At 35.3% G+C, this 22,167-nt stretch overlaps 2 protein-coding genes across 5 annotated transcripts in view; one reads left to right on the top strand and one right to left on the bottom strand.

The window, feature by feature from the left end:
- The window catches only part of LOC138711282 (uncharacterized protein CG3556-like), a 95,101-nt gene extending 80,686 nt beyond the window's left edge, over positions 1–14,415 (bottom strand). The window contains exons 1-3 of the mRNA XM_069842712.1: positions 14,329–14,415; positions 10,215–10,440; positions 3,339–3,588 (exon numbers count right to left, since the gene is read on the bottom strand). Of these exons, the coding sequence (XP_069698813.1) occupies positions 3,339–3,588; positions 10,215–10,440; positions 14,329–14,415 (563 nt within the window). The remainder of the gene's footprint in view (positions 1–3,338; positions 3,589–10,214; positions 10,441–14,328) is intronic.
- The window catches only part of LOC138710132 (nucleolar protein 12-like), a 717,371-nt gene that overhangs the window by 627,161 nt on the left and 68,043 nt on the right, over positions 1–22,167 (top strand). For all 4 annotated transcript variants that reach the window (XM_069840765.1, XM_069840766.1, XM_069840768.1 and 1 more), the window contains one exon: positions 17,060–17,228. The gene's annotated coding sequence lies outside the window, so the exon portion shown is untranslated. The remainder of the gene's footprint in view (positions 1–17,059; positions 17,229–22,167) is intronic.

The raw sequence follows: 22,167 nt of genomic DNA, 5'->3' as shown, positions 1-22,167 counted from the left end.
GACACAAATTTTAAGCTCTGAACTCGCATTTGCTTAACAGTTATTAACAGTTCAGGAACAATGAACTACTGAAGAAATTTATAAATATAGTTTACTAACTTACTATCACAGAAATCTAAGAAAACATAAATCTAATCAACATCAATATTGTACTCGAAGACAAAAGTCTACTTTCCCATTAATTGAGCCTAAATGTCATACAAGTGCAGCACTTAAACATGGTGCTAGTTTCGGCCCAAGACTTTATAATAAAATTACAAACCATTTTCCAAATTTGAAATATTTCAAAACTGAACCTTTTAAAAAAGAAATATAAAATTATTCATGATATATAATATTAACAAATGTATGTATTTTTTACCCCTTTATTTCTGTCGACTATATTCATGTTTTTTATTGAATATCAATGGCTTCTGTCCGATTGTCAATTTATATTAAATGTGTTTTTTCTCTTTTTTACTTTCTTCTTCTTTTTTTTTTTTTTTTTTGCTCGTGTGTTATTTTTCGGTTTGAATTAAGTTAATTAGCTCACCGTATTCAGTAAATTCTCTTTGTAAATTTTATGTTATATTATTGACTAAGACCACACCGTACACGAACCTGGCTCTTACAGTAGTGGCTACAAACAGTTTTGTTTTATAATTTTAATCTGTACTCACTTTGCCTACTAGCTAGCTAAATAAAGTAAAGAGTCCACAGCGACCTGTAATGTCAGTTAAAACTGCAGCAGTCACTATTGTTACAATTAGTCCTCGCTAATCAGTATAAGTTAGTATGCTTATAATTCTATCGCTAATAAAGATCTAATCTAATCTAATACATGTACATATTTATATTATAACTCCCATGTGTTGCTGCGACAAAGACGAAACTCGAGAAGCATGTAAAATGTTTTGGCTACCTGGGTGTGAGTAATATCATACGAAGCATCTTGTCTCTTATCGTCCACATAGTTAGACTCTAATGACTGAATGGTTTCGCACATAATTTTTTTAAGATATATATTTTCCACAAAAATGTTTGTCCATAACTTCTTTATGACTGTAAATAAATTTAAACCCTTTTATTTGCTTGCGCAGTGCCAGCCCACAGCGACTACTATGTGGCAGTAACTTACAGCGATTACTGTAGAGTTAAAGTGAGGGGTTGATCAGTCCTCTACACAATGTTTATATTTTCCTTATTGGTCATTCGAGCTTTATGGTTGCGAAAACTGAATTTAGAAAAAGACTCAATTATGAAAGACTGAATTGACAAGTATAATTTCTAAGAGCAGTAATAAACTACAAATACTGGACAAGGAAAGAATGCAGGCTTAGATACAACCTGTGCTGTCATGGTAATTTTTCTATTGGCCATACGCCTCACCCCTTGTTTTTTCCCTTGAAATATATTTTACTCTCCTTTCTCAATCTCTCCGACTGTCATTTAATTATTTTTTTTTAATATTAAAGATGAAGTAAAGAAATTCCTTTCCTTTACATTTCAATTGTACAACAAGCTTGATTTAAAGAATACACCATGTAGCCCCACTGAAGATGCACACTTGTCTCAATGAATCTTGGAATGTGTATTTGCAGCACTTCTTGTTTTTCAACCATTATTTTATATAATTCTGGATTCCAGTGCTGCAGAGGTGGACAATTTTTGTTTATGAACATCAAACGAAATACATTAGGAACAGCAAGAGATGATCTAAGACCTGTACAGATCTCCGCATACAAAACTTAGGCACCCATATGCCGCATGGCTCCATACAGACAAAATTTTCTTTTCCCCATACATTAATTAAATAAATCGTAGGTTCCCATATGATGTATGGCATCCATGACAGCACTGGATACAACAACCACAAATCCACAGTAAGAACTGATGATGATACTTTCCATTTCGAGCTCAATGTCAATTTTTATCTTTAGTAGGTATCTCATCATTTAATTCTCACAATTTCTGAACTTAATCTTCTATTAAATCCACGATCTTTTTTTCTGTTTTCTTTCAACATTCACGTTAGTGTGCGCTTAATCATAGTTTGACAAACACTAAAGTAAATTAAAATTGAAATTCAACTGCAAACAATAAACATTTTAATACATATCTTCAGAGTTGATTTTCGTTACTCAATTAGTACATCACTCTGTGATTGTTTTTTTTTATTCGGGAAATGAGTTAAGAAAAAAAAAAAGAAAGACAGAATTTTGTTTTAAATCATGGTTTATTTAACAATGCTCGCAACTGCAGAGGTTATATCAGCATCGCCGGTGTGCCAGAATTTTGTCTTGCAGGAGTTCTTTTACATGCCAGCACATCTACTAACATGAGTCTGCAGCATTTAAACACACTTAAATGCCATCGAACTCAGCCAAGATCGAACCCGCAACCTCGATAATACAAGGCAAGCGCTATACCAACTATGCTACCGAGGGTGACTAAGAATGAAAGAATTGCGTTGGCTTGAATAATTGCAACTGTGCTGTATCTCAGCATCCTACTTGGAATATAACTCTTTCAATAAAAAAAGAGTTTTAATAAGTAGGTACTTCTAGGGTGACCAGATGACCTCTTTTGTCTGGACATATCCTCCTATTTAGACCTTTGTCCGGGGTCTGGGCAGATTTTAAAAAAACCGAGAAATGTCCTACTTTTCGTAACTTGTATGCCTGATATTTTGAAATTATCTGATATGACGCCTTTCTCAAGTAATTTGCCTGTAGGTGGCAGCAGCAACGACAGAATATACTCTTTGCCAAAGATCATAACTCGCTTTGCTCCTATTTGTTATGCTCGTTGTTTTCATATGTAGCTAACTGTAAAATCATTTTATTTATAAAGTTTTGTCATAAGTATCTTAGAGCACTCTCGTTAAAAAAGTAAAATACTGGTATGTGAAAATGTCACATGTTACGGTTTCGAAATAAGCTATTCAATTATAGTTCCGCTGACTTTCATATGTAGCTAACTGTAAAAATATCATTACAGTTTTCTCATAATTATTTTGTAATGAAATAGATATTAATATACTTATAAATATGATATAAGCCTAAATCTGTTTTGTAATAAAATAGATACTGACGTAATTTAAAGTATAAGAAGCCTAAATCTAAATACACATTTTCTGTTCTCTTTCTTCAATGTCCTCCTTTTTGAATCGCTGTGCTCTCTTTTTTATAGATGTGAATCTGGTCTCCCCTGGGTACTTCGGTATTTAAATGAAGTGAATAATTATCAAAATTAATATGTTAGAGAATATAGGAATTCAGGAGGGTCTATACGGCCACACCTGGAGGCATCAGAATTTGGGTATCTATGTTTCACTAGCGGTAACAAATGATACTCACACATAGTGGGAATCTTGTTCTGCAGCTATTTGCATTATGTGATAAAAAGTCGAATTCTTCTCAGCTGTCACACTGATGGTGAAATTCTCTGTCACGTTTATTCCAACCCATAATGTATATGTCACAGTTGCAAGGTCATCTCCTTTAGGATTTTGTCGAGGAGTCGTGCCTTCCACTGTCAAATTTGAATCCGCACTTGCCACAGCAGTAGGAGGAAGTGTTGTTGCTGTAGACGGCTGGAGTTTAGCTACTGGAAGAGCAAAGATTTATCAAATATGAAACATTTTGATTATTTGTACAGTTTTGTTACTACATTACATATAATATATATATATATATATATATATATATATAATCTACATAAATAATTATAAACATATGCAAACTAATAAAGGAAGAGAAATTAATAAAGTATAAAATAATAAATAAATACCACTCCGAAGATGGCCAGTTTGATAACGTAAACCTGGCCACAATTTTGTGCTGGCAGAACTATTAATATATGAAAAATACTCTAATTTCTAGATGAAAATTTCCTGGCAGGACTAGGGAATGTCTCAGAACAAATGAAGTCTATAATTTTATAGTGAAAATAACGAATAAAATGATATGCATATCTTTAAAGTAATTTTTGACATTTCATTGGAACAAAAGACAAATCGTGTTTCTAGAGATAATTGCCACTGGCTAACCTATACAACAGAGTATAGTAAAATATAGCATCGTGATGCACTTGGGGAGTTATGATAGGTAGTGAAATGCGGTTGCAAATACCAGCTATAACGGCTGGGAGGGGATCATCGTGCTAACCACACGATACCGCCATTCTGGTTGGATGATCGTCCACCTGTGCTTCGGCATGTGGGCGTGAGACCAGCACCCAGCTGGTCGGTCTAGGCCCTTCATGGGCTGTAGTGTCATGGATTATGATTACACGTATTTCTCCTCCAAATACATTATTATTGGCTGCTGCTGCTTAAATAATTTCAATTTTTTTTCCTTCCTTTTCATTGCAATCTGTTTTATACTGTTCCAGTCTATTTCGACAGTAAGTTAAAATGGAGCAATCATTTAACACTTTGCGCCCAGCCATGGTAATATTACCATGCGTTTAAATTCACCAAGGCGCCGGACATGGTACTATTACCATTACAAGTTTAAAAATGTACTACGCTAAAACCGTTTGAGTTTTCAACATGAATGTTGCACTGTATTGTAGGTCCGTCTTTCTAGTTTTAGTTTTATATAGCAAAGACATCAATTAGTTAGACTTCAAGTTATGCCCTCTGGAACAATGTACTGCTGCGTCTTCAACCTCAGCGACTTATTCAAAGCTCGCGTGCAAAGTTCGAACATTCGTTTTGAGAAAACCATATGAGGTATCATTATGAATCTTGTGCCGTATTATAGCCCTGTTCATATAGTATTAGTTTCATAAAGCAGAGGGCTCTAGCTTATGGCATTTACATGCTATGCCATCTGGAGTTCAGTGCTGTACCTCTGGTAGCTTGGCATAAAGAGAAACATTTCTTGAAGTAATGTTTATGTCAGCATTCATAAGATAACATTCTCCAGCTGTAATTCTATGACCCCAGACTAAATATAGAATGCCTCATAAGGAAAAGTTTCATAATATCTCCAGTTGGTTCCTAGATATTACAGTGGAAGTGTGTTCGGTGCGTAATGGATAATCCAGGGACGAGTACAAATGTGCAACCTTCGCGGCCGCGATATGTAACGAGTGCCGAACTGTGTGAAATTTTGAATGATTCAGATTCAGATTATGAGGTTGAGGAATCTAATCGTTTTGCTACGGAGCAAGATTTTATTCTTCCAGAAACAGAAGAGCTAGAAACAGAATCTGTACCGGTAGACCCAGAAACAGAACCTGTAGACCTGCCAGTAGAACCACAACCAGAGAAAGGACGAAAAAGAAAACGAGCTGCTTCTAGAAATCCCACAGAAACAAATTCAAGGTGGAACAAAAATATTTAGCTAGTAAATAGACCTATATTTTCTGGAAATCCGGGACTGAACCCAGATTTGGAAATAAACAACGAAAGCTCTGCCATTGATGTATTCAATTTATTTGTTGACAATTCAGTATTTTCGGAAATTCAATCAGAAACAAATAAATATGCCAAACAACAAATCAATATCAGAAAAAATGAAGGCCCTATCAAACCAAAATCTATATATGCTCAATGGAAAGACGTGTCTATAAATGAAATAAAAATATTTTTTGCAATAGTCATTCATATGTGCTTAGTAAAGAAGCCGTCTCTAAGGGATTACTGGAATTCAGAGCCAATTCTACGCACTACTTACACAAAAACACTTGGGATGTCTCGGGATCGATTCCTGGCAATTTTCACAATGCTGCACCTAAATGACAATGAGAGACGTGTCGCCAGAGACCAGCCAGGCTACGATCCTCTCTACAAAATAAAGCCATTCTTGAATATCCTCACAACGAGATTTCGAGATGTGTACACTCCAGATGAAAATCTTACAATAGATGAGGCTATCTGTCCATTTCGGGGTCGAATATTTTTTCGAGTTTATATAAAAGGAAAACCTCATAAATATGGAATAAAAATCTATGAACTGTGCGAGGCTATCAGTGGATATGTGCACAGTCTCCAAGTTTATGCTGGTGCACACGAAACAGAGGAAGATTATAATACTGCTTTCAGTGTTGTCAATAGATTATGTGAACCAGTAACAAACAAATGGCACACAGTCTATATGGACAGATATTTTACAAGTCCAAAACTTTTCGATCACCTGTGGACTGTTGAAACAAAAGCAGTAGGAACCGTTACGGCAAATCGCAAAGAAATGCCAAAAGATATATTTTCAGAAAAAATAAAAAAAGGGGAAAAATTGACTGCACAAAGAGATCATCTCCTAGCTATAAAATGGCGTGATGTACGAGATGTATATTTTACTAAGCACTGCACATGATGATCACATTGTTCAAACAACATCGAAAGGAGAGCATCAAAAAATAAAACCCATTGCAGTTGTGGACTATAATAAATTGAAAATAGAAGTAGATAAATCTGACCAGATGCTCTCATATTATTCCTTTCAGAGGAAATCACTGAAGTGGTGGAAAAATTGTTTTTTCACCTCTTTGATCTTGCACTTGTGAATGCGCATATTTTGCATCGCAAAAAATGTGTAAAGAAATTGACACTTCACAAGTTCATCGCAAAAGTTGCAGAGAGTCTTGTTACGAGTGTAGGGATGGAAATGACGATACAATCACGTCTAAGTACTGGTGGTAGGCTTGTTGGAAGAGATCATTTTCCTCACAGGATTCCTGGTATAGGATCGAAACAAAAAGGTCATACACAGCGTACGTGCAAAGTTTGCGCAGATAGAGGCAAGCATCACACTGGCAAGGCCACACAGAAGTACACGACCATCTACTGTGCGAGATGCGATGTGGGACTTTTCATCGGGAATTGTTTCGAAATTTACCATACAAGAGCGAACTATTGGGAGTAGCAGGGAAAAGAAACTAATGCTAAGATAACTGAAAGTGAAAGAGTGTAATATTTAGTGTCAAAAGTGTGTTTTATATGTACATAATTAGTGTGAATTATCTATGGAATCTTGGAATAATGTGCCAAAATCTGCAACAACAATACACTCTCAGGATGAAATGTAAGTACCAATACAACTATCATACACAAAAGTATATATCTTTATTTAAATCCTGTTAAAATTTTATATTTTTATCTCTAAATTTATTAATTTTATTAATTTTTTTTGAACCCTTAAAACTTTCCGGCACACGGTAACGAGAGTATTTAAATGGCTCTGGGCTCAAAGTGTTAAATATATTTCTGAAAAAGCTCGTAAAAGATTTTCCCTTCAGAAAAGACTAGCAGGAAAGAAATGGGGATGCTCTAGAAATACTTTGAACACTACATACAAAACGTTTGTACAGCCAGTACTGACATACTGCAGAGAAATTTTATTTACTTCACCTTTCATAAACGAAATAGAACGTGTTCAAAACCAGATCTCAGGCTCATTACTGGTGAAATCAAAACAACTCCAATAGATTCTATGAGACTCCCCACTAACATTAACAGCATCAAAATGACAATAGAAGAAAAAGCACTGATTCAATATGAAAAACTTATCAGATTACCAGGAAACAATTGGCATTCATACAGTACTCTCTGTAGATTGAAAACTCAAAAAAGTTTCATATCAATGGTTCAAGAATTAAAACAGAAAATCAACATCCCGAATTTAAAAGAAAAAATAACAAGGTGCCGGTGCAGGTGTTACGTGCTGTCTCTTCTCACTTTATAGATCTCTTGGATATGGAATAACAAGTTTTGATGGAGAAATCATTGCAATAAGTGAAAGTCTCAGGAATCTTCTATGCCACATCAATAAAATTAAAAATGCAGTTATATTGTCAGATTCCAAAGCAGCTATTCTATCAATAGTCTCTAGCCACACACCTTCATCTCAAACAGCAGAAATAACTAAAATGCTCTCTCAATTAATATCACTCAATAAAAGAATTGTATTCCAATGGATACCATCCCATTGTGGAATCCTGGGAAACGAGAATGCGGATGCTTTAGCAAAGAAGGGCAGTACTGTTACTAAATCTACGTGAAAAGATTTATTAAATCTACATACTTAAACTTCAACAAACAAAATTTGATATCACAATCTCAAGGGAAAAAATGAAACTCTCTGCATCATAATCCACAGTTAATTTCCGATTTACCACGCAAATCATCTGTAGCTGCATTTAGATTGGCAACAGGCCATGACTGTTTGGCCAGCACCTGCATAGAATTGGAATATATCTGTCCCCTAACTGCACATTGTGCAATTCAAATCAAAAAATGGATTCGGAACACCCCAAAATCTGTGCTGGCTGACCATGACAATATCTTTGAAAAATATTGGAGTGCAAGAGGTGAAATGACTTTATTGTCAAACTCCTGGCATTAGAAAACAACAACAACATAATTATATGAAACAACAAGTCAAAGTCAGGATAGGAGAAGAAATGTCTGAAGAAAGTGAAATAGGGAGAGGAGTATGACAAGGATGCCCTTTATCACTTATCTGTTCAACATCTACTTGGAGAATTTGGTAAAGAACTGTTTTCAGAACATGGGAGGGGTGATAGTAGGAGAAAGAAGAATAAAGTGCATAAAATTTGCTGATAATATGTTGTTGTTAGTAGAAGAGGAGACGACACTAAGGGATATGCTACTGGAGCTAAATAACAACTGTGAGCAATATGGGATGAAGATAAATGCAAACATGACGAAGACCATGGTTGTCAGAAGAAAAATAAAAAAAACTTGCGAAATTGATTTGTTCATTAATCATCAATAAATTTAAACGAAGTTAAAATTTGAAAGCAAAGTCGGCATGGGTTAAAGCCATGCAATTAAGAAAAATTTTACATGGGAGGAACTGTAATAAAACAAAATTAGGGGGTACACGTTTGATACATAAAAAAAAAAAAAAAGAAAATCCCATATAAGGGAAACCCTAACGTAGAGCTTCTCGCTTAATGGTTGATGTAAAATGATATTAATTAAGACATTAAAACAGGGACTAAAATTCCTGAACTATTTACTTTTGTTCACAGGATGAACTTAGCAATGCTGTAGGCTACTTTATGTTCGTTATGTCAAAGATCAACCTGTGTTGATTATCATAACATTACCAGTGTTAGAGACACAAGTTAGTGCCTAGGCCTAGCCTATTTTATATGAATATACAGTAAAACCCCAGTAAGACGCTGTTCAAGGGACCACGTATTAACCGGGACCGCGGTATTAGGCGGGTATACTAATTTTGACTTATATACAGTATCTATTAGCATTTTTCTTTATTGAAATACATGAGTCATGAAAGGTAATATAGTATTACTCCATTAGGTAATTACTGTACTGTATGTCAAAGACATTTACAATATGTACTGTACTTAATTCTTTCGGAAAAAAAAAAAGTCATTTATAGTTGTTTGCCATGTGCATGTTCTCCAAGTCCTCATGTTTACCACACTTCAGTTTCCTGTGATTACATCCTCCTGACATCGCAGCTGCAGTGATTGAGTCGCGATTTTTTATTATCGTTCTTAATGTCGATGATGGGATTCCTAATGAATAAGAGAGTTGTTTCTGAGTAAGAGTACTGTTCTCATCGTACTTTCGTAAGATTTTCAATTTTTCCGACAAATAAAGCGCTTTTCATTTAAAACTCATTGTAATCACATTCACCGACACTTCAATGCACTAAAGGACAACAATCTGCCCAACAAAAAATTTCCAGAATTTTATTACGGCCGAGTGAGGAATGCTGTTTGAGAGAGAGGGTTAGCAAGAGGGTGAGGTATTGTAACTGTATGTAAACTTTAACCGCGCAGGTAAGTAGTCGAATAAGAGAGCGTAACAAGAGGGTGAGGTATGAAGTATGAAGGTTTAAATGCGCAGGTAAAGGGTCGAATATCAATACTTTTCAGGTTAATGGCACCAGTGAGTTCAATGACCAAGATGTTTCATTGCTGTTAAAGTACATTGCTGAAAATTACATCGAAAATATTCCACAAAAACAGCGTATTATGTGGGACTTGAGCACAACAAATGGGGTATTTTATAAAGGTGTTATATATGAAATGTGCAGGGACCGGACAAAAAAAACGTATTACAAGGGACAGCGTAATAAGCGGGCGCATCTTATCGAGGTTTTACTGTAATTTTATTGAATTCATACCGGTACCCATTTGTGGTTGATCTATTTGATTCTATATTTCTTGAATCCTTTCATTTTCTTGTGCTTGTAAACACTTGACTGTTTATTAAATGTTACACTTACCACTAGCGGTGAAAGTTCCTGCAGAATTACCACTACTACAATTGAGGTCTCTAACAGAGCTGAGTCGTCGTGGTCCCAAGCCAAGCACAACTTCAGTGGTTGTAAAGACGTATCCAAACGAACCATCAGGAGCCTGACGTGATACCAGGTAGTTTATAGCACTGCTGCGGTTCCAGTGCACTGGGCCAATGTTGCCACCATTGCCAGCAAGTTCACTAGCTGAAGCCTATAATGTGAAAATAGTTTTTCTGTCAGCTACACAGAGTAATGTGACAATTTGATGTTGTTACTATACAGTATTATCAAATTGTTGGGGATAGTCAAGAACTAATGACAGGGTAGGAAACTCTTCCATGTATTGAGTGATATATGCAACGAACAAAACCTACAAGTAGACCCTATTCCTGAAATGTCGGAAAAATCGAAAATCAATATAGATAGGCCTATTTCTATTGAAAGACAGAAAATTTTTTGTAAGACCTTATCACATATTGTTCATTTGTGTGTGTTTTAATGTACCTATTTTTATATTTCTTTTAGTATATTTATATATTATTTTTATTTATGTATTTGTTTTGATTTGTGCTATATAATTGTGTATGATTTACTGGATGAATGAACTCCGAAAGCCTAAAATCTCATATGATGAAATCTTATTACTAGAGCCCGAATGTATATGCATTTATGTTACTTAAAGTAAGCAGGCATAAAGGACAATTAAAAAATAAACAGGCACAATTGGCAGGCAAAGAGGCAATTAACTCTCGACATTTACCTGGGGTCTTTTCTGACCCCACACAATCTTTTATTGTTAATATCTACATTCATATACTCATTTGAATTTGTTTTACCATGCAATGAATTTCTTTTACTTTTTCCATTTTAGGGGATGTAGTTGAGCTGATGGACTGGATTGCAGCTTTGGAGTCAGACAGGATGACAATGTTTTTGCACTGGTTTAGCCAAACAAATACATTTTGAAGTGGTGTATAAATGGCTTCAACTTCACCATCAAAATTTGTTGTGTACTTGCCAACATTTTTATAAAGGGTCTCCTTTTGTTGTGGGTTTCTATTCTGCAATTTTATTGTGGTAGAAAGCATTATCCATAATAATGATCGAAGGATCTAAATTTCTCAACCCAACAATAAGCTACCTCTCCACCCACTTCTAGAATGTATTCATGGCACCATAGTAATCTTGGCCAGTCTTCAAATTGGATGCAAAAAGTTAAATCTGCATCTATAAAAGACACAAGATATTTAGATTCTAGATAGAACATATAATAAAAGTTACTACACCATATATAGTTTAATAGTATTGTAGTTACACTACCAGGTTCCATCTTGTACAATGACCAGTCTTCCTCCTACAGCAGGTCGATGCATAACTCCTTGAACCTTACCACCAACGATACTGGTTTGCTCCATGAATGTGTTGCAGAGTCTATGAAATATAGCCTACATGGAATTAATAATGTTACAACATGTATTCCCTTTTCTATCTTAAAATCTTGTAATAAAGCCTGCCATTCATAAAAATCAACGTTTCATCCAGAAAAACAACAGACTTTGGACCCTCACTTTTCATATTTCTCACATATTCTCTTAATATTTTTACTTTCTCTTACTCTTACTCTCAATTTAAACCACATTTCCTTCAAAATTGTCCTTAATGACGAACGTGATCCTTCAAATGAAGTATGTATCATAGTTTCCTGTTACATAGCCCAGTACCAGCATGGCTGTTACTATTTTTCCTGAACAGGAATGAAAATAGTACCGGTAGTGATAAATAAGAAGTAATTATAAGAGTAAAGTCTACAGCCTTTTAACTTATTAAAATTAAAAAAAAATGTTACTGCCATAATTTTCTTCATCTCGATTCAGTCTATCATATAAAAATCTTGCAATGACTTCCTTGGAAAAATTATCTGATGCACATAAGCCCACCATTCGTCCCTATCCTGAACAATATTAATCCAGTCCCTAACATCATATTCCACCTCCCTCAAAATATTATCCTCCCATCTACGTCTCGGCCTCTCCAAAGGTCTTCAAACTAACTCTATATGCATTTATGGACTCACTCATTCGTGCTACATACCCTGCCCACATCAAACGTCTGGATTTAATAATGTTAAGTGAAGAAGACAATGCTTGCAGTTGTGCGTTGTGTAACTTTCTCCATTTTCCTGTAACTTCATCCCTCTTAGTTCCAAATATTTTCCTAAGAACCTTACACTCTAACACCCTTAACCTCTGTTCCCCTCTCAAAGTGAGAGTCCAATTTAATGCTTCTTATACATACATGCCTGTGGCGTAACTATATCTGGAACAAGTAAACATATAATATGCTCCTTTTTAATTATTCCTATAGCCTTAAAGATTATGGTAATACACTGAAGTACTTGGGACAATAATAAAAATATTCGTCTGCGTTAATGAATACTTTTTTTTTTTTTACTTAATTTCTAACAAGAATATTTTTGTACATACAAAAGGTTATCAGTGATGGGACTTTACTTTATTTGAGACTTGTATTTCTAAGTAAGCTTAAAATTTTTCAAAATTCAGTTGCATGTAAACTCAACCACATGCATTAGTTTATAATAAAGTTGCATTAGATTAGGTTACAGAAAAGTCTTCGTATGTTAAATTATGTGTAAATATTTTTTAACACACTATCATGGATGCATCCTTATGGAATAAGATCGGTACTGATCCTGTCAAATATTATCTATAAAAACAGGTAGGCCTACTTACAAGAGATTTGCAATTCTTACCATTAGAACCGCTTTGGTTTGACAGATATCTTCCTATTCTGCTTCAGCCTTCAATTGTCTGTACATATCAACCACTGCTTATTGTAAGCTGCTCTGTAACGAAAGCCTTTTCTTTCTTGATGTAGGCCTATAAGTTCTTGAGACTCTTCCCTTCTGGACATGTTATAACCTTAAAATAAAATGGTTATTGCATTTTAAAATATGAACTACACATTAACCTAACTTCAACCTTGATTTTATTCACTTTCATTATACTAACTATTTGTAAGGTTATGTAAAATTATATTACGTAATTCTCCAAAATAACTACACCATAGGAGACACTATTTTCTTTTGTTCCATTGACTTCTGTGAGATGATACTGGTAACACATGGTTTTAGTTTGGAGCTATAAATACTTTCAACATAAAAGTCATTTGATACCTGTATATTCTAATGGATAGTTGGAAGTTTTTATTACAGCAAACTAATAAACCACGTGTTTACCACTATATACATCTCTCATAAGCCAGTGAAACATGCCTTCTTTGATGTAGCTTCTCTGGAGAATACCTTATATTATGATAAAAATGTAATTGTTATATGATATAATTTATTTTTATATGAATAGTGTTTTAAAGTTAAAATAATGCTCTTACCTCAGCAGAATCATCTGTAGGCCTAATTATAAATTTCACTATTCTAGAATATAAGTATGCCTATGTAATATAATATCTTAATGATGCATATTAAATAACAGTAAATCTTAATACAACACAACATTCTAATATGTTAATTTATTGTAATATTGCAATGTAATGCTCCAAAATTTCTACTTACCTAGAAACATACAATACCGGCAGTTCTGATAATAACAATAACTGCACCACAGAGTAGTATTATGTGATGTGATGGAAATAGTAACTTCACGTACAACTCACAATTCCCGGAATATATTATATATATTATAATCGCGATATAAAATACACGCACAATATTACGTTTGAATAAATCTAGTGAATTTTAAATCGAGTAGCAGATAGGCCTGAATAATAATTCCAAGTGCACCAACATAGGAACTACAAAATGACTATCTATCATGATATCTAGAACATATGGGTGTTGAAGTAAGTGTTGCCAGTAGTGAAGTGAACCTGGGGGCTGCAAAAACACTAGATTTCAGCTAGTGATCACGTAATGGGGGAAAAATGTTGAAGTTGCATCTTAGTACCTCAAGATATGCTGTGCCGACAATTGTCGGACCATCGGATCTGTGCCCCTTCAGCGCTGTCATTGTTCTTGAAGAAGTTAACACCTGTACTCACTCCATTCCACCCGCTTTTCTCCCACCACATCAAACAGCAGACCACGAACCTTGCCGAATGGGGATGTTGCCAGACTTCCATCAAACGTTGTCATAAATAACTGGTCCTCCATGCTACAATATCATTTCTTTCAATCAAAATACATCTTGTATTTCTACATTTTTTAAACCTAAATTGCATGTCTCGAATCACTTTCCGTAGCGTTTCTCTCCAACCTTGAAAATTATTGCTTCTCTCGTAACCTTCAGTAATTTCAGTAATTTCTTCAATGTCGGAATTTATTTCTGCAAGGTATTAAATTCTTGTATCTTTTTTCTTAAAATATACATTGGTTCATATGATCTACAAGAATTAAAGGTTCTCTAGGTCTGTTCTTCCCTGGTGATTCTAACTTTTCATCTCCTCCACAGACTCTCCCTCTCCTGATTTTCTTTATTAAGCGCTATGACTTGCCTATATAAATTACATAACATACTGTATTAGTATTAGGTAAGTCAGTAATTTTAATACATAATCAATTGAAATAAAGTAAGTCTCACAAGTGATCGCAGCTGTTTTTATCGTTGCCTTATTTATAGGAAAGAGATGAACTGTTTGTTTCTCTTCATCGCAAAATGCTATTACTTGCTTAATAATAATTTTTTCACCACTGTGTCACAGCCTAAGACTGTAACTCCGTGCTGCAGTATTCATGTTGAGTTGACAACACTGACTGCAAATGCAAATAAACTGTCCCGCAAGGAGGCTCAAAATTGTGAATAGTGGGGGAGAGAAAGGGAGAGAGATAGAAATGCAGGGAGAGAAATGAATTACCGAGGCTGAGAAGGAATTAGGGTTCAATTCGCATATCTCACAGGGGCACAGATCCGATGGTCCGACAATATAAATCTAACCTAACGTAACTTTTCATATAATCTTATACACCTAATCTAATCTAACCTAATCTAACGTCTGAGAATAGTACACACTTAACCTAATCTAACCTAACGTCTGAGAATAATACTCACCTAACCTAACCTAACGTCTGAGAATAGTACTCACCATTGCTTACGAGATTACACAAGCTGGCGCATAGCGCTTGAAAAAAAGAGTCTGAAGTGGTTCCCTCGTAATGCCAATTCCGCCGCTCGGAGCGCTGTTCTGCCCTAAATATTCATAGCAGAACACTTAAATGACATTGACATTTGGGACATTTAAAGGACTCACCATTGCTTATTAAATGCTTCGTACAATATTTTATGGACAATAGACGTAATTTCCAAACTTCTACTCCTCAATTATATTACAATAAAAGGCTGTCATTCTTGATATTAAAACATATTACATATAAACTGAGGGACTGTCTGCTCCGTACTTCAGTTCATACACCAAACATTTCCGGAAATAAATTAACTTGACATCTTACATATACGCACTATAGCCTACCCTTTTCACCTACTATTATTAATATTGTTATTAAATAAGATATTGCAACTAATTAAGGTACTGCATTATCTTTAATTTCCTTGAATTCATAATTAAGCATATGCAAGAAGGCCTAACTTCTCCCTCTCTTTTTAAAAAAAATACGAGCGTCACAATAACTGAGAAATATAATTATTGCGCGATTTTTTCTTGCAGTGGTGAAAACATTTCTATAAGCCTACTGATTAATCTATTGACATAGTAATAGTAAACGCTGTAGTATTTTAGTGCGTGTAAATATATTTTGAATTAGCATTTATAACCACCTCAGCCTATTTCGCAGCAGCCATTATTAGTTACCAGTTTGGAGAAAATTTTAGAACACGGACTGCACCTACCAAATTATGTCTTAAAATACTAAAAAGAGCAGATTTGTCTAAGTTTGTCGAATGCGCGTCATTATATTTACGAAAAGGCACTTTTCAGTGCCTATAATTTATTTTGTGTGCACAAGGTTGGAATTTTGAAGTAAGAGGGAAAGGGTGCAATCCATGTTCTGGAGTTTATCCCTTTTGTCGGTATTTTCTAAAAAAGAAAGGGAAAACAGTAACAACATTATCTTCAATGTTTACATCACGTCGTTCACATTTTCATTAGGCCTATATCAGTAATGATTGGTAAGTGAAACAATGCATGAAATTATTTTACATTTCGGGTCACATCATTCGAGAGTCGGACAATGCAATTCGCTACTTTTAACATAGCATTGCTTGTTATATGAGAGAACTTTGACATTTACCTTAACCTATAAAGATACTACCTGTTGGTACTGAGTTCTTCACATAGCAAAACATAGACAATTTTCGAATATAACTTAGCTGAACAAACTTCAAATAACACTGTAATATGCTTGGCATATTTATAATATTCGTACTCAATCAGTAATGCACAATTAATCTAACTATTTTCACGATACACGATGCTTTGTAATGGTACTATTCATCATTTCTTAGGGCAGCGAGGCGAACCTAGCGGCAGAAATTGTCATGACTCACAGAGACCTAGTCTCGATCGTGCTATGCACCAGCTTGTGTAATCTCGTAAGCAACGGTACTCACCTAACCTAACCTAACATAAAATAACATCTGAGAATAGTACAAAATGTAACGTTGTAACCTGTCAGAAAATACTACACACCTGTTCTAACATTACACACCTAACCAAACCTAACATAACGCAATACACACGTTATGCAATCTAATGTAACACTATACTACACATCTATTGTAACATTCCTCACGTTTAGCACACCTGTTGTAACATTCCTCACATTAGTTTCATTTCGTTTGCAGATATTGGCATCCCTGCTACACCTATAGCCTGTCGTCTGCTGAAAATTGAGAGTCATCTAGTGGAAGTGAACATTCAAGATAAGAAAATGTTGCAGGCATCCAAAATGGAAGATGGCGCAAAAATCACGCATATCCATCGTTTCAAAAAAAGGAGCATCAACCAGGATGGGCAAGTAGACTATATCCCCACCCAAACAGTAGCAATAACATGTAGGTCACAGTCTCTGCCAAAAGCCCTCACTCTGTATTGCAACAGATACGAAATACAACATTTTCAAGCTTCCATATTACAATGCCTAAACTGCTTCAAATTTGGACACCCAGCCAAATTCTGTAAAATACACAGAAGTGCAGAAAATGTGGCGACACACATCCGGTGGAACGATGTCGCAGCACCTGCAGGGCCCTCACATCCTAGTAGATGATAACTGTCCAAACAAAAAGCTGGAAACACAAATTTTGCAGACAGTAAATGAAACACGAATGTGACGAAATGATGCCATGCAACTACTAACTGGTCGCAAGTCCAACGCAGCAGTCGCAATACGGAACAACTCAAATACAAATAAAGATAACTTTCCGGAGCTACCAAAAATAAATACCACACAAACTATACACAGCCCACAGGTAGAAAACAGTACACAGCCAGAAACAAGTAGGAAAAAAAGAGACTCCACAGAAACACCTACATCAAAACTGGGGCTCCCCCAGAGTAGGAAGGTAGACGAAGAGGAAAACAACAAGCAGGTCCAGTGTCGAACCACACCAGGCAAACAGTATAAAGAACTATATGGTAAAGAGGTCCAATATACAGAATTAGCAGAAATCACAATAACCCAGGACTTACTCCCCAACAAGAAAAGTAGTGCATCAACCCCACAATGCCCAAAGGACGCGGGAACAAATCCTCCCTACAAAGAAACAAAGCTCGAAAAGCCGAAGAAAATGGAAAATGAGAGACTACAAATTTACAAAATGATCCAACAAATTCTACCAAATGTTAATGAGAGTCAAAAAAAAAAAATAAAAAAAAAACTCCAGCTCAAATGCCAGAAAGTCTTCGAGATCTTAAACTAATCCAATGGAACGCCCGAAGCATTCAAAACAAAAATTTATTATACAAGAAGAGCCTGACATAGTTTTCATATCTGAAACATGGTTACACTCATCAACAAAATTTACTATCCAGGGTTTCACAATCATACGCTTAGACCGACTACAAAGAGAAGGTGGAGGAATTTTATTCATGATAAGAAAAGACATAATTAGGACAGCAAAATAACTCACCAGACGTCACTTTCCTCTCAAACAATCTCATTCCAACTGCGACCTGGCAAATCAAAATGGATAATATGAGCAGTGATCATTTTCCCATATCCATATCAATCAACCAAGTAATCAAACGACATTGCATATAATTGAAATATCATTTAACAATGGTATTGTCCCGCGAGATTGGAAAGATGCAATAGTGGTGCCAATTTATAAATCAGGGTCTCGCTCAGATACAAAAAATTACAGACCAATCAGCCTCACCTCTGTGGTTTGCAAACAGATGAAACACTTGATTTCAGCTTATCTAAGGCAGCATTGGGATGACTCAATTTGGGTACATAACTGTCAGCATGGATTTCGGGGGGGCTATTCATGCGAGAGTCAATTAGTAATTGTATGTCAGGATTTAGAAGATGGAATAGATTCCAGTAGCCAAGTAGATGCAGTGATTATTGACTTTTCACGCACATTCGATGTAGTCCCACATGATATATTGTTGATTAAACTACAATCAACGGGGATTGACTTCAGAGTGCTCCAGTGGATCAAGGAATTTTTAACTTGTCACACTCAGAGAGTACGGGTAGGGGAGGGATTATCGAACCCAATTCAAATTACTTTCGGAGTCCCGCAGGGGAGTGTGTTGGGGCCTCTTCTATTCTTGGCTTTGTAAATGATCTGCCAGTTAATATCTTGTCTAGGGTTCGCTTATTCGCGGATGATTGTGTGGTATACAGGGAAATAAAATGTTATGAAGATACTACTCTTCTCCAGAATGACCTCAATAGAATAAACGATTGGGCAATAGCCAACAAAATGAAAATAAATTCTCTAAAGAACAAAGCCATCAGCTTTACAAGGAAAAGAAATAAAATAGTCGCATCGTATACGTTAGGGGGTGAAACCATTCTGGAAGTTAACAAATGTAAATACCTCAGAATAACATTTAGCAGCGATCTCGGCTGGGGGGAACACGTTACAGACACAGCGGGAAAAGCATGGAGCGCATTACACTTTGTGATGAGGGTACTAAGAAAAGGTTCTGATAAATCCAAAGAGATTGCATATAAATCACTAGTACATCCAGTAATGGAATATGGTGCTGCATGTTGGGATCCTTATAGATTAGAACATATTAAGACACTGGAAAATATTCAAAAACAGGCTCTCAAGTGTTGTCGGAAAAATTCACCATTAAAATGGGACACACTCACGGACAGGAGAACGCGAATTCGATTATGCGCATTGTTCAAAACATACAGAGGTGAGCCTGCCTGGAGTGAAATAAAAAATAGGTTGCAGCCGCCAAATTACTCTTCAAGGAACGACCACTCATATAAATTGAGGGAAAGAAGGCAGAGGACGGACACTGGAAAGTTTTCTTTTTTCAATCATACTATCAGGGACTGGAATGCTTTACCTGCAGACTTACTAAAGGCTTTACCAACAACCAAAAATGTATTTAAAAATAGGCTTAAGGCCTTTACTAATAGACGGTAATTATACACAGTATTTAAAAGGTGTAAATGATATGTTGTTATTGAAGTGTTGTATCAGTGAACAATTATGTTGTGTCAGTGAAGTGTGTAGTGTAAGTGAAACGTGTTCCTGTCAGTGAAGCTTTATAGTTTATAGTGGCAGTGCAAAGTATTTGAACAGTGAAATGGTTTTGAAGTGTTAGTGAAATCAGGATAGAATCAGTGAAATGTGTCATAGTTCCAGTGCAGTGAGTGAGTTGACAGGGAAATGAGTGTAATGTTGAAAGGTACTTGTGCAGATATGAACATATCATACTCGTGGGTTTTAGTTCGATCTTAGGTTTAAGATACAAATTAGATTTATTTCAAATGTTATTTTAAGCGATCGTTTCATTTAATGTAGGATATTCCCTGTTGTTATTGTTATTATTATTATTATTATTATTATTATTATTATTATTATTATTATAAATTATTGTTAGTATTAATTATTAGTATTATTATTAATTGTATTTTTAATTAATAAGTTTATTATTGTCATTATTGAGTGTAATTAGTTACCACTGCCACTGGGTATATACCCATTGCGGTGTGCATGCATACATACATACATACATACATACATACATACAATTCGCCAACAGAGCACAAAAGTAGTTATCATACAGGCAGACATGGAAGTGGATATTGAGCAGCTTGTGCAAATCATAACAGACTACAGCCAATTTGAGGAAAATCGCAACAAACCAGCCAAATCGACCAAAAACTGGCACAGTACTGTCAAACCCAAATGGTGGAGTGAGGAGATAAGGGAGGAAATCAACAAGAGGAAAGAAATGGCAAAAACTTTCATCCGCCAAAAAAATTTAACCAATTACATTGCATACAAATGACAAAAGGCAAAGATACGAAGGCTCATTCTCAATGCCAAACGCAAGGCCTGGAAAACCTTCTGCTCCCAAATTACAGGCCACACATCCACTTCAATGGTCTGGAAGCAAATAAAACGAAAAGAAAGTCCCCAAAACTCCATTATACAAAGACACCCTAAGTTACAGGAGGACTTCCTAAACATGATCGCACCACATGAGGTCCAGAATAAAAACCGCTTGCCACATTTCATTTATGACGGGGTGGCAGATAAACTCACAACAGACATCACGCCTGAAGAAATTAAAATAGCACTACAAACAGTGCAGAAAGGAATGGTCACGGGATCTGATGAAATGTCTTATGAAATTGTGAAAAATTTGCCTGACAAATACTATACAATATTAGCAAAAGCATACACACATATTCTAAAACAAAATGCGATCCCTAATTCATGGAGACAATATTATTTCATACCCATACAAAAACCAGGAACGACAGGATTCCAGGTGCAAGATTTTCGTCCGATAATCCTAACAAATACCGTAAGGAAAATATTTGAAAAAATTCTAACACAACAAATATTATTTGTTTAGGCCTATATGGACAATGGCCCAAATGTCAATATGGATATAGAAAGGGACACAATACATCACATTGTCTACTGCATATAGTCTTAGATATTTTATCAGCATGGACCCAAAGGCAACAACTCAATCTAGAAGAGATGAACATATCAAATGCCTATGATTCAGTGATACTCTCAAATCTACAACAAGAAATGGAAAAATTTTACTCCCTCCAGATATATTTCTGTGGCCGGGAGGAAAAAGGTCTTAAGCAGAAATTTTATACTTTTCAGAAAAGCAATAGAAAGATTGAAATTGGTATCAATTATAGTTTTTTTAATTAAGGGGTTTTTCTTGGATATTATTTGTTTATATTTCTTCTAAAATAGGTAATGTTGCTCAATTAACAATTTTATTGATTGTTTCCAAAAATAGCCGCACTTAAGCCCTTTTAAGACTAGAACCCAAACTGAGTAGAAGGGACTATTAAACATAAGACCTTTTTCATGTCAAAATAAATGAGAAATGTTGTTGTCTAGTGCCTTGCATTTGGCAATGAAGCCATTAAATGAGAAATGTGAATTATTAGGAATGCAAAATGGGTCTTAAACAATTATAGGGCTGTTTACCCTTGTGCTTAAAGTTTTAAAAGGAAAGGACATCAGTATGTAATAAAATGGCTAAAATACATTTCAGACCTTCTTAATAAGGAAGCATGGAAAGAAAACATGTGATAGTTTGTAAGGAATAAAGTATTAAATATTCTAAGTCCTTTATTCTGTGTGTGTTCGATTCAAAAAAATACTTTGGACATTTGGTAATGCTCTATAAATCCAGTCAGGAGTCTTATTTGACTTTAACCGTTTTACCAGATTGTAGAGAATTGTTTCCACTTTCAGAATATATAAAAATCTCA

Source organism: Periplaneta americana, chromosome 12 (assembly GCF_040183065.1).
Source record: "Periplaneta americana isolate PAMFEO1 chromosome 12, P.americana_PAMFEO1_priV1, whole genome shotgun sequence".
NCBI classification, from domain to species: Eukaryota; Metazoa; Arthropoda; class Insecta; order Blattodea; family Blattidae; genus Periplaneta; species Periplaneta americana.
The sequence above is the reverse complement of the archived record's forward strand: the minus strand, read 5'-3'. Positions and strand labels throughout refer to the sequence as shown.